The 17,749-nt window shown below is 36.6% G+C and overlaps 3 protein-coding genes across 4 annotated transcripts; 1 reads left to right on the top strand and 2 right to left on the bottom strand.

The window, feature by feature from the left end:
• Positions 1-1,002: 1,002 nt before the first annotated feature.
• Positions 1,003-2,930, bottom strand: LOC106435601. 2 transcript variants are annotated; one of them, XM_048739201.1, is made up of 5 exons: positions 2,854-2,871; positions 2,718-2,772; positions 1,898-2,466; positions 1,379-1,514; positions 1,003-1,301 (listed from the first exon to the last, which is right to left on the bottom strand). In XM_048739201.1, the coding sequence occupies exons 3-5, from the start codon at positions 2,409-2,411 to the stop codon at positions 1,244-1,246; spliced, it is 708 nt and encodes a 235-aa protein (XP_048595158.1). In that variant the 5' UTR covers positions 2,412-2,466; positions 2,718-2,772; positions 2,854-2,871; the 3' UTR covers positions 1,003-1,243. The 2 variants fall into 2 exon arrangements, with proteins under 2 accessions (XP_048595158.1, XP_013731963.2); XM_013876509.3 differs by having other exon boundaries at positions 2,731-2,930.
• Positions 2,931-4,460: 1,530 nt separating this feature from the next.
• LOC106435597 (probable galactinol--sucrose galactosyltransferase 4) lies at positions 4,461-8,667 on the bottom strand. Its single transcript, NM_001315582.1, is given in 6 exon segments — positions 4,461-5,233; positions 5,304-5,677; positions 5,787-5,964; positions 6,078-7,583; positions 7,743-7,821; positions 8,390-8,667. Coding segments are annotated over 4 exon segments (2,622 nt in total). The 5' UTR covers positions 7,569-7,583; positions 7,743-7,821; positions 8,390-8,667; the 3' UTR covers positions 4,461-4,654.
• A 1,911-nt stretch (positions 8,668-10,578) lies between these two features.
• Positions 10,579-15,866, top strand: LOC106435598 (histone-lysine N-methyltransferase EZA1). The gene is made up of 17 exons (XM_013876504.3): positions 10,579-10,798; positions 10,935-11,054; positions 11,148-11,398; positions 11,712-11,870; positions 11,998-12,082; positions 12,185-12,328; positions 12,419-12,466; positions 12,552-12,623; positions 12,905-13,455; positions 13,542-13,689; positions 13,930-14,150; positions 14,229-14,360; positions 14,443-14,530; positions 14,617-14,664; positions 14,750-14,878; positions 14,962-15,039; positions 15,450-15,866. Exons 1-17 carry the CDS (start codon positions 10,754-10,756, stop codon positions 15,642-15,644), a joined length of 2,514 nt encoding a protein of 837 aa, XP_013731958.2. The 5' UTR covers positions 10,579-10,753; the 3' UTR covers positions 15,645-15,866.
• The last annotated feature ends 1,883 nt before the right edge of the window (positions 15,867-17,749 follow it).

Below are 17,749 nucleotides of genomic sequence, written 5' to 3' on the forward strand. Positions count from 1 at the left end.
ACATGGCATTTTTTTAAGAAAAAGGTTTTACGAGTAGAATTAAGAGCATCTTCAAGGGGACTCTATTTTTTCCTCTATAATTTACACTAAAATAGAGTAGCTCTATTATAGAGTTGAATTTGCTTCAATGGTTCACTCTATAATAGAGTTACTCTATAATAGAGTGAAATATAGAGTAATCTTATTTTTTTATTTCAAATATAGAGTGAAAAAATAAGAATACTCTATATTTCACTCTATTATAGAGTAACTCTATTATAGAGTGAACCATTAGAGCAAATAGAGTTACCCTATTTTAGAGTGAAATATAGAAAAAATTTAGTGTAGCATTGGAGATGGTCTAACAGATCAAAATTATGTTAAGTTGATTCATTGGTCCTTCCAGCATCAATCGAAAAAACAACAATCGAAATGTGTTAAAGCTATATACGATTTTTAGAAGATTTTTTTATTTATATGATTTATTTATATTTTTATCAATAATTATCAATTTTATATATAAGCTACAAATTTATATTATACAGTTATATTATACCATTTTTTATTCAAAAACAGTATGGAAAAATCCCAAAATAACATTAACTTAATTATTTTTAAAATACCTTCATTTTTAGTAATTAAGGTTTAGAATAAAGTATTCAGGGGATGGAGTTAAAATATAAAAAAATTAAGATTTGGAGTAATTTTATCATTTTATCTTTAAATAGTACTAGTGTGGAGATTTTTCTCCTAAAGGTGTTTTTTTTTCCTAAGGTGTTATTTTATCACAAAACTTTTCTTTGTGCTACATAAGAGATTTGACTAAATGAAACATATATACACCATGACCAAAAAACTAAGCTAGCCTCTTAATTGTTCGCATGATATCACACCATGAAGAAAGCTTCATCAAAGTTTTACTATTAGCTTCATCAATTATCATCATCTGCTTCAATTTTTCTCAGAGATATTGACGCCTATAAAGCTCTGAAACAAACAATGCAAAGCCTGGCATCATTACTGCATCAACCATCATGACTTCATCAGCATTATTATTTTAGGTCATAAGACTCAGTTGCTGTACAAAGCCTAACCCAAAGAAGGTTTAGAGATTCATCCATAACAACATATATATACACGCAGAGACGCACACATGTGAGCACAAGAACAGAGCAAAAGGAACAATAGAATGATGTCAAGAATAAAACAAAACATAAGTACTGTCTTTTTGGTTTTACATTACAAGAATCCCAAGAGAACTAACTCATCTGGTAACTTCTCTTGTGTTCTCTTCATTGTCTGCACCCGAGACTCTCTTATACCTGAAATTTTACACAGAAACATCATCAGTTCCAAGACATTGCTCTGGTCGTTAGGGGCTAATAGTAAGGATATTCACCTGAATGTCGTAGTTGGACTGGGATCGATTCTCTCACGAGGAGCAAACTCATTGTAGAACTGAACAGAGACCATACGGTTATTGTCTGGTGCTGGAGAATTGCTTGAACTCAAACTTGCATTGCTTGTAAAGAACCCTGCAAAATGAGAAGTTGAGAGAGTCTAATGAGATAACAGAAGCTTAGGTCACTTAATAACACAGAACAAAAAAGAGATACCTAATAAACCAGAGATCTCCAAAGCTAGAACAAGAAAGGTGAGTAGTGTGCAGTTGCTGAAGAACCAATATTACACAAATATTAAAACCTTGTATGTTCTGTTATAGACACTACTCAAAAACCAAACTTAGGCTTTGAATGGTAACAGACGAAACAGCACCACACCGCAGTTAATAGTAAAAAAAAAACTCTTTAAAATATATACATATGTATCAATATGTTTTTGTTACTATTAGTTGCGGAGTCTTTAACATAGCGATTTTGAGTTCTTCAAAGCTTAAAAATGGTGTGTTTTTGTGTACCTTGAAAGATAAGGAAGACGAAGAAGATAACAGTGACTATCATAGCCAAAATGCTACTGCAAGGAGAAGAAGACTTTGCTGCTTTCATCCTTCTCATACGCTCAATCCTAGCACGCTTCCTCATAGCGAGCTCCGCGATCTCCCTCATCAGCTTCTGGTCGTTTGCAGTCAATAAAGGACCTTTCGGAGGTCTAGGAGGCTTGGAAGAAGGCTTCCTCGTCTTCTTAACCTTGACGCTATCGAATTTTCTATCCGAAAGGTCTAGACTTTGGCTGCTTCTCTCTCTCCTCTGCTTCCCATCTCCTCCCATCAAGGGGTTTATCAGACCATCATCAGCATCATCATCAGAAATGTTTTCAGACCGGTGGTCATAACTCAAACGCCCACTCCAAACCTGATCAAGAACATCTTCTTGATTGGTTGTTGTTATATCTTGTGTCTCATTGAACCCAACACCTTCCTCAATGTCAACACCAAGCTCCTCTTCTTCTTCTCCTGAAACTATTTGATCCATCCCCACACAACACTCAACTTGAAAGAGTTGCTTTTTTTTATGTCCCTTTGTCTTCCTATTATACACAAAAAAAAATTAGCATAACAATTAATCAACAAAACTGCAAAAAATCAAAATCAAAACTTTATACCGACAAATGTTAATATGTTTTTTAGCTAAAAAAACTAACATAACCGAATCAATCACATATGCAAACAACAAATCAACCCAGATTCTAGAAAATAGTCTCTGCTTTTATAAAAAGGTTTCAACTTTATAAGGAAACTGGAAAAATGAAAACAGGAAAAGTCTTTCAGACAGAACAACCTTAGAAACTCACGGATTCGAGCATAATCGCTGGGAATGTCGGAAGCCCACGAGGCTGCGAGATACGAGGAAGACAAAAGGTGAGAACTTTGAAATCTAATTTTAAGGAAAGAGAGAGAGAGAGTAGTAATCCAACCCAAAATTAGGGTTCATATGAGTCAAAAAGACTAAAATGGAGACCAAAGTTTGATTCCTTTTTTTATATTTTGTTTGGTCTCTCGACTATATCCGTTTGATTTTTTTTTCTATTTATATAAATAGACAGAAAATACAAAAACACACAAGAATGTCTTTTGGATTTTAATGTCGCCGAACTAAAAATTTAAATTTGCTTTAGAATTTTATTGTTTTCGGCGGTCTCCTTGTATTGTTTTTTTCTTTTAGATATTTTAATTTTAGAGTAGGAGATTAAAACATAAAAATACAAAATACAAATACCAATTATTGTCAGTTAACCACTAAAAGTGGATATATGTTAGTTCCAATCCGCGTATAATAACATGGTCAGAAAAGACTCATTAGCTAGCTCCACTAATGACTAATCCCCACATGGATGAACATGTCTCAAATTCTTAAAATTCTTACAAAATCAGGACAAAGAATTTTACAAGAAACTTTAAGTACAACTGCCATGAAATCCTGAAAGATAGATGTGTAATAAGAGAAATAGAAAAATATTTGGTTTCAAACATATCATGTAAGAGCATCTTCAACAATAGTATTAGGAAGAGTTCTCAAATTTTTTTTCAAAGAAAGGATAAAATCATAAAATTAGGAAAGAGAATTAGTAAAAGTTCTGAAATATAACTTTTTAGAACCAGTTAAGAAACAAAGGCAACAAATGTCACCTTGTTAATTTATCAAGAGTTATAAAAAATAAATATATAATTATATGATTAGAATACTAATATATATATATATATATTATTTTTAGATCATCCCTTCCACCGATAGTGGTGCTCTAATATGAGTCAATATTGTTTGGTGTTTCAAAAAAAAAAGTGAATTTTGTTTGAAAAATAAATGTTCAAACAAGGAGTAAGCAAAATGAGATGAATTCCCAGTTCTGCTCCACATACCTGCAATTCGCCCATTTATAAAAATTGATATTTATTTTAAATTAGAATTAAATGTAAATAAACAATTTGTCAACGTTTTATTTATTAATTATATTTTTGTTCAACAGTATTTATATTGAACTACTACTATATTGTTATAACTAATCTATGTTATAATTAATTTATGTTTTAATCCAAATTTACTAGTAATATTAAATCTGTTTCTAGTTAATTTAGATTATTTTATCTATTTCAAGAAATATCATATGTTCTAAAAAATTATGTTATTTCTAACTTTTGTAATACGTTAATATTAACTTTATGTGTCATGATTATGTCTTTCTGATCTTGTATTCGTGAATGTTATATACAAAATAGCCGTTACGGTCCCATTGTCTTATGACGCACGTTGTCTCAAAATCGACATCATGGGTCCAGCAAAGGCACTATATTGACTAAGATACAAACACAAACAGACAAAACCTCTTTTTTGATAAACGAAAAGAATTTTCCAAATGCAATTTTTCAAAATTAAAATCGTGACAATGACAATAATATATTGGAAAATTCGAACCAAAGTGATTTGAAGCAAAAGCGAATATCTAGAAATTTTGAACTTGAATATGATTATGACAGAACAAAAACAAAACCATCAAATTAAGATTTCATTTTTAAAAATTAAAGATGTAACTATAACTGAATTGAATCAACACTGACGGCATACCAAAACATGACAAAAGAAAAAAGAAAAGAAAAACAAACTAATTCGATAAATATTAAGTTTGCTTAACAATTCTCCAAATCAAAGGATAAATAAAAACCAAATCAAAAACAGAATATTCGAGTTCAAAATGAAGAAAATAAAATCTAAACGAAGTCTTAGAAGGTGAAAGAGAGACGAGAGATGCCACCAGCTTCTTCAACCCAAGGAACATAGAAACTGAGTTTACCAGTTTCCTCCTCCCACTTAAACTCAGCTTCCTTGTCTCCCACGTAACACTTCTCTGGAGCAGAACTCGAATACGCCATGAAGCTACCTTCTCCTTTCACGTCAATCAGAATGCTGTTACCACCATTAACCTCCATCTCTTGAACAGTTCCAACACAGTTGAACATGTTGATCAACCCTAGAGGTGCAAACCTAACCCCTGAGCTTCCTAGTTCCGTGACAGGCACGAAACTGAACAGATCAAAGGAAGATGGCTTTAGGGTTATCTCCATCGCGTCAGATTTGGAGTTCATGAAAAGGATCTCCTCGGATTGGTTCTTGTAGACCAAGTAATCTCCGGAGTAGATCACTTCAGATCTTTCAGCTTCAGGGTTTTGGTCCCACTCTATGTCCGAGACATGGATTGTTCCTGAAACTGACATGTAACATTCTTTGTAACCCTTGAACCTATGCTCCTTTGGGCTCCACCCAGCTCCTTGACAGTTAAATGCTCCAATCACTCCTCCAAACTGAAACAAATCATCCAAGTTTGAGTAAAGTTTTCAATAAACATTTACTTTTGGTTTTTAAGATGATTACCTTGTTGAAGTTGAAGATCTTGAGGATTGACTCTTTGTCGAACAAAGGGTTCTTGAATAGAGAATCTCTTGTGGGAAGAGCATAGTGGATACACCTTGGGACGGTACCATCAAAGAAAGCAAGTTTCTTGATGAGTTCAAAGTTATGCGAGCCTTCACCAAGATGGTCACTGAGGTAGACGGGTCCACCAGAGATGGCTCTAGACGCCGCATGGTACTCGGCACAGACATGGTCTGATTGGAACATGTCCCAATCCGGTTGAATCATTTGACCCATCCACAAACTGTTGTAAGAACAGTGAATCATGTGTAGTCCTTGTAGCCAGTACACTCCTTGTGGGTCACCATGTGGGTCTTGCCACCAAAAATCATCACCTAATCAAAATATCAAAATATTTTTTATAAGTATAGAAATAATAGAAGTGTGTTATAAATAAATAGAAATAATAGAATTAAAACAAAAATATTATAAATATATTATTACCAACTCTGCCTATAGAGATTTGCTTAGTGGCAAGGAAGAAGAACTCATTGCACTGTTGCATACTAGCAATGATCTCAGTTCCATTGAAGTTCTTAACCATAGATTTGGTCAAGCCATCATAGTAAGTCTTAGCAAGCTCCACTCTTCCTCCATGTTCTTCTGCTACTGACTCCAAGGTCTGAAACCAACGCACATACAGAAACAATAAGTTATAAATCATGTAAAGAAAAAATAAATAAATAAATGTAAAGAAGAAACAAAAGAATGTAACAAAACCTAGTGACAACTTACTTGAAAGACATCAATCTTGGCTCCAGTAACTCCAACACTAGCAAGATAAGAGTGCATTGAATCATAGAACTCATGAGCCTTAGAAGGGTGAACAAGACCAATACCAGCTTCCACAATCCTATCGACCGCGAGATCAGTCATTGAAGCATCTAGACCAGGTGAAATATCAAATGGAACAACCTTGGATTCCAAATGTGTTAACGTCTCAGGCCTAACACCGTTCCAAGCACCACAGAGAGCATGCCACACGTATATACCATCTAAATTCTTAAACCTTGACCTCAAATCCCTAGTGAAAGCTTCCATACCTGACCCGGAAACATCCTCAGAGACCAAGGACTCTTGTTCACCATCAAACATTGCGTTGAGTTCTTCACTAAACTTCTTGATCTTCTCATCAAGCTCAGGAAGATCATGCTCCCCAAACTCACGGACCAGCTTCTGCTTCTCTATGATGGCTTGGATCCTCTCCGTGGCTTTGTAAATGATCATCTTAGGCTTGTGAGGATCAAAGTGAGAGGCGTCAGACTCTATAAACGACCCACCTTTGTAGTTTCTGAACTTCTTGCACTCCTTGAAGCTGTGAAGCCTCGCGGTCATCTGCTCACCACCAAGAACAAGATTCTCCGCGTCTTTCCCCGGCTCACCACCGTCGAAGCTTATGCTTTGCCATCCATCATCGATGATCACAAACTTGGGACACACGCCACCGTCTTCAAACTCCTTAACACCGGTCCAAACCGTCGCCGGGTCAACGGTCAAGTAGCAAGCGTCCCACGTGCACCAACCGAACTTGTCAACGATCGTCGGAAGCTTCTTCTCTTCTAGAAGCTTGAACGTGTTCATGTGGACACGAAGCGCGCTAAACGCCTCTCTCATGAGGTTGTAAGGATTGTCACAAACGTGAACGTAGGCGATGGCTTTGAACGATGACTCTTTGACTTGAGTAGAGCCACTCTCCACAGAGATCAAAACGTTACCGTTTTCGCCAGGGTGCAGCGCAGCTCTGAAAGAGCCTTCGATGATTGGTATGATGGCCACGTAGGAGTCGATCTCAGGAACCTTAAGCATGACCCACTGAGTCTCGGCTTGAAGATCCGACCCGGATTGTCCGATCCAGGCCGTCGACCACCACATCTTGAAACGGAAGACGCTGAGGAACTCTCTGTCCTCGAACCTCCCCAAGGAGTTCGTGAGAAGGTCAGAGGGTGAGTCCTTGGTGAATCCGAGAAACCCTCCTTTGTGAGCGTTGGCTTGAACACGGAGGATGGTCTGGAAAGGAGCATCGGTGGAGGAAGGAGTCGCAAACGGAGTGAACGTTAGGTTTTGAGGAACATCGGAGAGGATTGGGGAAGAGTGTTTGGCACGCAAGATCCCTTGGGAGAGGTTGAAACAGTTTTCTTGCAACCTAGGCTTGAGTTTCGGAACGGCAATGGGTTTGGTCTCAATGGCATCGATGGTTGTTGCGAGAGACTCGTTAAGTGGAGCCATGAGGAAACAAAGGAGCTTGAGAGAAAAAAGAGAGAGCGAGTAAGTAAGAACAGAGGAAGCTTGAGGATGAAAATGATATCTTCTCTTCTGTTCTATATATATATACACACCAAGAAGATGGATAGAAGAGGATCGTAATAGTTTCCTTAATTACGTTTCGTATATTCGACTTACCTAATGTACATTTCAATTATATCCAATGATCTCTGTTAATCCGCGCGCGAGATTTTGCTTGCACAGGGAGATGATATGACTGTAATAAATACGAAATTATATGACTGTTAATAAATTAGGAAACAATGATATTGTACGAATATAATCGAAAGATCTTCAACAATAAAATCTTTCTAATGAAAATTTTCGACCAAAAAGATCATAGAATAAAGAGTTGGGGATGTTCTTGCAAGATCGAAGAAAAGCAAACGTAAAAGAAAAGATACAAGTGACTAGAGAAATTCATATTGCTTGTCATATTCACATGTCCCTTCTTCATGTGTGCATGTGTATGCTACTTGGCAAAATATACAAACGATAGTTATTTAACGAAATGTATATTTTATAAATAACTAAAGAAATAAAATAAATGATAATATTGAATATGAACAATATATGTAGTACTATATCTTTGATAATTGATGATATGCATTATAATTGGAAAGTGAATATAATTATAAATGCAATTAAATATTTCTTATCGAATAAATATATTTTTAAGATCTTTTGTAACTTTCTGTTTTAAGATCATTTTATTTTGCTAAGCAAATCCATCAGAAGATAAGGCAAAGAATTACTCACGAGATTGAGATATTGATGATATTTACCTTCTTAAAGTTGACCATTGATGTTGATTATATCCTTTAATATAGGAAAACATAAATGTGGATTCATCAATAGGTAGTAAAGATCGTCTAGTTTGGTAAGTGTTTGGATCTAGACAGTGTTCGTTTCTGGTGTTGTTAACTCCACGATTTAAGCAAATAACAAAGGATGGAAGAAAGAGTTAGGGATGTTCTTGCAAGATCTTGAAGCTGCTAAAGAGAATAAAACGTGAAAAAGATACTTTAAAAGAGAGCAAGAGAAATTCATATTGCTTGTCACCGTTTATTTTGTCATGTTCACACGTCCCTTTGTTATGTCTGCATGCATGTATGCTACGTGGCAAACTCTCACGTTACCTAAGGAATTGTATAATCATAAAACCAAGGAAATAAAATTAAAGGATAATATAAATTAGCGGTGATCTATATGATCCACGATTTCTTTCGGTGGCAAATGCACCTTGAATACATGTCAAAGGCCGGATCTGAGATGAACTAATACCAAAAGGCAATGACAAGACATCTACCTGAGTCTCCTATTGAAATATGCGTATGTAGCGCCAGAATATGCAATGGCAGGACACCTACTCGTCAAGAGTGATGTTTATAGTTACGGCGTGGTCCTTCTCGAGTTGCTTGCTGGTAGAAAGCCTGTGGATATGTCCCCATATTCAGGCCAAGATGATCCATGAGTTCCTTTACGAGATGGTTATCTCGTGAGCACACAAAGCAGTGGACTGACAACGCCAATGATCCATGCCGACCACGGTCAGGTGACAACGACGAATAGAAACCTCCACTGCTTTGTGTACTTCGAAAAATAATCATCTCAACATTCAACCGCATCTACTTGAATATGAACTTGGATATGTTTTCTTCTTCCAATTTTTTTCCAGATCTTCACTAAATTAAGAAATATATTAAAAATAGCTCTAAAAAATAACAAACAAAGATGATCAAAATAGTTATTAAGCAAAAAAATTAAATACACATATATTCAAGTAGTTTTTATGATATAAAATTTTAAATAATAAAATTTAAATAAAATAAACACTTTTCAAAAAAATTTGAAATTTAAATAAATATTTATTTATATTATTAATTAATAATTAATAATTTTTAATTTTTTAATCAATTTTGTTTTTTATAGAATATTTTGTGATAGAATATTTAAGACTTTTTCAGAAGAATTGACCTAATCATAAGGTCTCTAATCATAATGACTATTTATTCCTTTTTTTTGTCATCTTATAAATATTAAACATGGACAGAAGTCCAGCAACACAAATAATTACAAGGTGAGGCCCAAAACAAAAAGGCCCAGACAAAGCTAAAGAAATAAACGAGACCTAGACAAAGGCCCAAAAAACTAAGGCGTAGCAGCCTTCGCAGAGGGAAATGGCACGCCGATGATAGGCTAGACACGTGTATAGACGCAGAGCTGATGGGGACACGTGCTTTGAAGGTCATCACCTTAATCGCCGGGAAAAGATCCTCGCCGGAGCTCCGATCACCGGAAGACGAAGCCGTCAACACGACCAGGGGAGTAAGCTCAGAACGAGCACCGTAGCGAAGAACTTCAAGGCCGATTGAGAACCAAATGACCAACGCTTCAAAAGATGGATGAATCGATTGTCTTCAATCGATCTGAATAATCGGACTCACCTGAACACGAGAAACAGACATCTTTAAAGATGTAGAAGAGCTCGAAGATGAAACAACCCTATCCAAGGGGAGGAGGAAACAGTCCGATCTTTTTATCGAGAGTCAATCGCCGCAGATACAACCAGGACGCGATGGTCAAAAAGTAAAACAAAGGAACCGGAGAACCGGAACCAAGCTCACCATCACCATCACAGACGGACGATGAAGCGAGAAGAAAGCCGGATAAGAAGGTGTTTTGAGAACCACCTCTTACCAGACTCAGAAGCCCGAACTACGGGAATCAAAACCGGATAAGAACCGGTGATAGAGAAGAAGACGAAGCCGGAATGAAGCCGGCGACGATTCAAGTTCTCTCTCTCTGAAAGATTTTTAAGAGAGAAGAGAGAGAGAACTCTAATGACTATTTATTCCTATTAATTATGAAAATATAATTAAACCTGTTCAGTTTAAAAATTATTTAGAGGAAACCAACTAACCAAGTCGCGAGTCAAAAGTCAGAACAAAGAAGGGGGCACAGAAGATAATAAAATCACAGTTTTAACAGACACGTGTAAGTTTTTTTTATTCACCACACGATTCCCATGTATCTCTTCTCTTCTCTCCCCCTTCCCAATCCCTTCTTCACACTTAAAACCCCGATTGTTGCAGAATTGGAGTTGGGAGAGAGAAGCGGAAAGCTCGAGGAGGAGAGAAGAAGCATCAATGGTGACGGCGACGGACGATAGCGACTCCTCCGGGAGAATCAGAGTCAGATTCGCCTCTCAATCTCATCCTCCTCTTATATGTTTGAAATATATATTCCCTAAGTCGCGTGATGATCCTTCGCATTTTTTTTTAATTTGATCCATCGCACGTTTATTAGTCTTCTATATACAATTCTTAGGTAGATGATGATGATGATGATGTTGATGATGATGGTGCTGAGAGTCTAGTAGAGGGTTTGGATGAGAAGTTGAATCATCTTAAAATGAAGATTCAAGGAGAAAGAGTTAGGTCGATTCAAGTAAGAGGCACTCTATGCGCTCGCCTAATCAATAATCCTCTATAAAACGGCCTAGCGATTTCTTGAACATTGTAATTTGGAATTCAAATGCAGGAGAGATTTGAGGTTAATAAAAATAAAGTGGATGTTCTTCATGTTACTATTCCCTTTTCGTCTAACGGAGGGGAGGATGATAGCGATGTGTTTTGTTCGAGGATGGAGAAACCGTTATGCAAGTTAACTGGGTTTCCTCATGGGGTGGCAGAGAGAGACTATGTTCCTACTAAGGATGTTGTATCGGGGAGTGTCAGGCTTCCTATTGCTGAGAGGATACCTCCATACACTACCTGGATATTCTTGGACAGGCAAGTTCTCTTGTGTAATTACTACATTAGTTTTGAGTTCAGCTGTGTTTGTTTTGTTCGTATGGCTGTAGGAGTTTCACAGTGAAGTTGAATTTAGTACTCTCCTTTGGTAGTTTTGTTTTAAATGTATTTGCTGTAGACCATGATACTCTTCTCTTCTATACTTTCCTTTTGGATCCCTGTGATTTTCTTTTAAGTTCTCAATTTGCTTTGGGAGCATGCTGTCTGGAATTCAGTTGAACAATAGGCTGGATCACCCATTACAGTTTTGTTATTGTGTGTTCGTGTCTGAAAATATCCCTTAACAATGCAGAAATCAAAGAATGGTTGAAGATCAGTCTGTGGTTGGTCGGAGACAAATCTACTATGATCAACATGGTGGGGAGACGCTGATATGTAGCGATAGCGAAGAAGAACCTGAACCTGAGGAAGAAAAACGTGAATATTCTGAGGGTGAAGACTGCATTATATGGTTAGTTTTTCAGAGAGGATTATTGATTAGGCGAGCAAACTGTGGTCTTAATTATATCAGATTACATTCTGTAAGACTCTTCATTAGCAGTAGATCTGAAATAACCTGGTTTGAGCTGAATTGGCAGGTTGATTGGGCAGGAGTATGGCATGGGTGAGAAAGTGCAGGATGCTCTCTCCCAGTTCCTCACCTTAGATGCTTCGGAAATTCTGGTGTGGTTTTTTAGCCACCTTGTTCTTGTGGTTTATCAAATGATGTGATTCTAGTCTTGTTATACTTCTTCCCGAATGGTGTCTCTCTCCTTTCTGCTGCAGGAAAGGTACAATGAGCTAAAGCTGAAGAATGAACAGAATGCGGAGGCCTTCTCTGATTCTGGATTCAAGCTGGGGATATCTCTGGAAAAGGGCCTTAGTGCTGCTCTAGATTCTTTTGATAATCTTTTTTGCCGCCGTTGCTTGGTACTTGGATAGCTCTTTTGTGACAGATAGATTATGTATTACTAAGTCTTTGTTAACCATGTTTATTTATTTTATTTTTTGTTCAAACAGGTGTTTGACTGTCGTCTGCATGGATGTTCTCAGCCTTTGATTAGTGCTGTAAGCTTGAACCAGTCGTTACTTTCTTTAGTTGTATTGATTAAGTTTAAGTGAAAAAACTTAACCAGAGGGCTTCGGTTGACAGAGTGAAAAACAGCCTTATTGGTCTGACTATGAAGGTGATAGGAACCCCTGCAGCAAATATTGTTACCTCCAGGTCTATCTCTCTATTTCTCTTTACACGCTCACAGAAACATGTATATTCGTAATCGTAGCAAAGCATGAGATGTTTCCGGTATCCTCTATAAACTATTTAGGAAAAGTCAGTTCATGTTGATGTCATGTGTCGCCAAATAGGTTGAGGTCTAGCATGTAGGCGCTGCTAGATAGCGACTTTTCATCATATTTGTACGAGTGCGTAGTCTTGTTTATGTATGCGCTTCTCTTGGTTACGAAGTCTAGATCACCACATTCTTATCTTAATGTTCTTCTCTTAAGGCGGTCAGAGAAGTACCAGGAGGAAGCAGTAACTTTGCATCTAAAACGGAGGCGAAAGCTTCAGAAGAGGGATGCAGCAAGGCTGACTCCTTTGATGACCCTCATGATGCTGGTGGTGGTGTGAATCTGCCCGTAGATTCATCCTCTGGTATAGAGCAAGACAACAAAATTAGGGAAAAGCGTGAGGCTCCAAGACTAGAAGACTCCAGTGATCTGCCTAATTTATCAAACAAGAAACAGAAGACTGCAGTCTCAGATACAAAAGTGGCATTTGTCAATCCTATATCTAGACTAGAGGGTGATCAAGGTGGAAAATCTGAAACAAGTGAAGTAAATAGAGACTCAGGAGCTAGCTCAAAAGAAGTAGATAAGCCTATTCCAGATATTACAGTCCATGATGGTGGTTCCTCAACTTTTCAGCCAGAGCATGGCAGTGGAAAGGGGACAATGATTATTGCAGAAATGTCTGAGTCAAGTCAACCATCTACAGAGTGGAAGCCTATTGAGAAGGATCTTTACTTGAAGGGAGTCGAAATGTTTGGGAGAAACAGGTAAACTGAATCTTGGTTAATTAGTATTATTATTCTAAACAGGAAACACCTATTTACTTATAGTATGTTTGTCCATGCTGTTTCAGCTGTCTTATTGCAAGAAACCTGCTTTCTGGATTGAAGACATGCCTAGATGTCTCCAGTTACATGCGTGAAAACGAAGTTTCACTCATTCGGAGGTCTAGCACTCCAAATTTGCTGTTGGATGATGGCAGGACTGACCCAGGGAATGAGGTCAGCTATTGATCTTGCTTGTCTCTTTTTAATTTAATCTATAGTCTCTACAACTTTGGGTATTGGTGTATAAGAAATTAGTTGACCTGGCTGAAACGGTTATAGAGATCTAATCCACTATAAGTTGGCTTAGACAAGTGGTTGTTTTGTTTGGGATGTTCTCGATATTATCATGCCATGTCTGTCAGAATCATATTTTGCTTTATAGTGATCACTCGTATTATAACTTTATCGTGACAGGATGATGAGGTGCCTCCAAGGACAAGATTGTTCCGTAGAAAAGGGAAAGCCCGGAAGCTGAAATACTCTACAAAGTCAGCTGGTCATCCATCTGTCTGGAAAAGAATAGCAGGTGGCAAAAACCAGTCATGTAAGCAATACACACCATGTGGATGCCTGTCAATGTGCGGAAAGGACTGCCCTTGTCTAACCAATGAAACTTGCTGCGAGAAGTATTGCGGGTATGCAAACAAAGTAACGTCAAATGAATCAGTTCAGTTTCTTGTATAAGTATAACCCATCGGTTGATTTTAATACAGGTGCTCGAAAAGTTGTAAAAACCGTTTCCGAGGATGTCACTGTGCAAAGAGTCAATGCAGAAGCAGGCAGTGTCCCTGCTTTGCCGCTGGAAGAGAATGCGATCCAGATGTTTGCAGAAATTGCTGGGTTAGGTTAGTCCGTTCAAATCCAAGTCTCTTGAGTTGTCATATACAAACCAAAGTCCAGTGTTTGATGACTTGCTCGTTTTTTCAGTTGTGGAGATGGTTCTCTGGGAGAAGCACCAAGACGCGGAGAAGGCCAGTGTGGAAACATGAGACTTCTCCTGAGGCAACAGCAGAGGGTATAGTGTCATCCTTATCATCATCCTGCTTCAGAAAGGGCTTTTATATTGTTGATAAATCTATTTTTCATGTGTTATTTCACCAGATCCTCTTGGGTAAGTCAGATGTTGCTGGATGGGGTGCTTTTCTAAAGGTAAGCATGTGAATGTGTTTCTTATTTTGAACTTCTGTTTCGCACCTCTTTTCTCAGTCTGTAAATAATCTGAGATTATCATCAGAACTCGGTCAGCAAGAATGAGTATCTCGGAGAATACACTGGCGAATTGATCTCACACCGTGAGGCGGATAAGCGTGGGAAAATATATGACCGTGCAAATTCATCCTTCCTCTTTGACTTGAATGACCAGGTGACTAGTATCTCTCACCTTCCTTCTCGTAGGTTTTCAAGTTGAACATTTGTAATTTATAAGGTGATGTTTAATATGTGCAGTTCGTCCTCGATGCTCAACGTAAAGGAGACAAGCTGAAGTTTGCCAATCACTCAGCTAAACCCAATTGCTACGCTAAGGTACTAAAAGCTTCTTTATTTACTCAAATGGTTCTGAATGTGAACTAGGATTGGATAAAGATTAGTATCTACAATAAAGGAACAAAACCACATTTTAATAAAAACAGCATCATCTACTAGCACTGTAGAAAACCAAAGATCGAAGGTAGCTTTGTAGATAATCATCAAAAGACACTAGTCTCTACGATCTATTCTCCTGTAAATCAAATGTATTTGTGTAATAGATTGTGTATACAGATCCTTAGTTGTATAGAAACAACCATGGAATCATGTTATCTTTATTCAGTGAAGTTGATGTGGTAAAGAGTTATGGGTTTATGCAGATAAGAACACTTACAATGGATGGGTCTTGTTTATTTTGTCTCGAGAACACTTATAATGGATGGGTCTTGTTTGTTTTGTCTTGGCAGGTGATGTTTGTGGCGGGAGATCACAGGGTGGGAATATTTGCAAACGAGCGAATAGAAGCGAGTGAGGAGCTGTTCTATGACTACAGATATGGACCAGACCAAGCACCAGCTTGGGCTCGCAAACCTGAAGGCTCCTCCAAGAAAGACGATTCATCCATTACTCATCGTCGAGCCAGAAAGCACCAATCTCATTGATTTTAGTTTTTAGAGGTTAAAAATGAATTTAAAATAAATAGAAGAGAGGCTAAATGTTAAAGATCATATGTAAGATATGATATTGAAGTTTACCTTTTATTTTCAAGTTGGAACTTTCATCTATTGTATAGGAACTAATAGTTTATGAATTATTGGGGTCAGTAAGGATAATTAACAGTGTCATAGTGTTGTTTTTGGTTTTATCAGTATTGATTTGTGATTGAGCGGGGCTCCTGGTTCCTGATACTGATTAATGGGACGTCCTGTCTGCTTACCGTTATCTCTAATTAACTTACGATTACCAACATCAAATCCAATCTCTAGTTCATTACTTCAGTACAATGATATCCATTTTTTTGTTTTTTTGAAAAATGTTAGTAGTAGACTTCTCTAAAAGTCAATGACATCCATATTAGTACACAACTTAACATTACCTGATTAATACACCAAATTTTATTTTCAGATGATACTCCGTGTATGACACTCACATCAAAGATCATGCACTCGTTAATACTCAGTGTTCATCGTTTCTAGATTGCTCTGCTTTTAAATTTCAGATAATTCTGTGTTTCTTTCTTGAGATAATGCGATTGAGAAACTGTGAGCTTGACTAGTGAGTTGGCTGAATTGTTTTGATAAAAAACATTACTGTTAAACTTTATTTTTATCATGTAGACAGATAACTGTGTGTTTCTTTCTTGAGATAATGCGATTGAGAGACTGTGAGCTTGACTAGTGAGTTAGCTGAATTGTTTTGATCAAAAACATTACTACTGTAAACTTTATTTTTACCATGTACACATGAATTTTATAAAAGAACAGAAAAAGTCTCAAACAATTATTTGGAATGATATGATAACTAAACTGAACAGTAGAGTTTTTTTATTCGTGGTGGACTCCTGACTGTATATTAAATTAACACAAGGAGGTCCTCGACCTGTTTGACAATGCCAGTTCAATATTCCCGTAACTTCACTTCCCCTAGGAGCATCTCTACGTGCCACCGTAGCTCATTCTCCGTCCGCCTTTGGCTTTAGGTGAACGGGAGGGTGTATCGAAAGTCCGTTCTTCGCCTTTTAACACACGAGTCAATATGTTAAAAAGTAGAAAAGAAAACAAGTCGAGAATATAGTAAATTGCAAAATTTTAACAGCGAAAGAGATTTACAAAGTAAGAAGAGACTGACCTAGGTGGCGGAATCTAGCCTCTGTGACACAAACCTGAAAGACTAGGCATATAAGAAGCAGCAAACGTAGGAGAAAAAAGGAAGTTTGTGTTGTTTTCTTCATTGTCAGTTTGTTCTTCTCTGAATTACCGTAGACCACAACTGTATATATAGTAGATTGAATCACACAAAATCACACTTGTCTATTGAATTTATTCACGGGGAAGTGTCAAACTTCGTGAACTCCTTTCTTTTCTACAAATACGCGGTTTTGTATAAATATAATGGGGGTATGGCATCTTCTGATTTTAAATAAATAAATAAATAGAACTTTCCTAAAATCCAATTTTACGAACTAGCTGTGAAATTACGGACGTCTGATTTTTGGAGGTTTTTATATATTTATATATAAATTCTCACTAAATTCGTTATATAGATAATTTAATAATCAAAATTTAATAATTAGTTGTTATTATCACATTTGTTTTTAGTTTTCTTTTTCAATATTAACCTTTATTATATCTTTTTCTAAAATAATAATAATTATATCTTCAAATTTATTTTATGAAAAATGTTTTTTTTTAAAGTTGTTTCTTTGTGTAACATTCACATTATCTCCATGAATCCAATTATATAATAATTATTATAATGAACTGAAAGTAATGCAAAAACTTTTTATAAATACTATGGGGCTTTTAAAAATAGAATACATTTTACATGAAGAAATTCTAAAAATATTCCTTAATTGTTAAAATTAATAATTTTTAATAATCAGTTTCAAAGAATAAATCATTCATGCATTATGCTATCAAAAACTCTAATTTTAAAACAAAAATTGCAACTGAAATTACATAATACATATAACAGAACTTAAAAAAGTTTTACTGTGTGTTAAAATTTAAATAGAGTAGGATTTTTCGTGAATACAAAATTCTACATC

This window comes from Brassica napus, chromosome A9 (assembly GCF_020379485.1).
Source record: "Brassica napus cultivar Da-Ae chromosome A9, Da-Ae, whole genome shotgun sequence".
NCBI lineage: Eukaryota > Viridiplantae > Streptophyta > Magnoliopsida > Brassicales > Brassicaceae > Brassica > Brassica napus.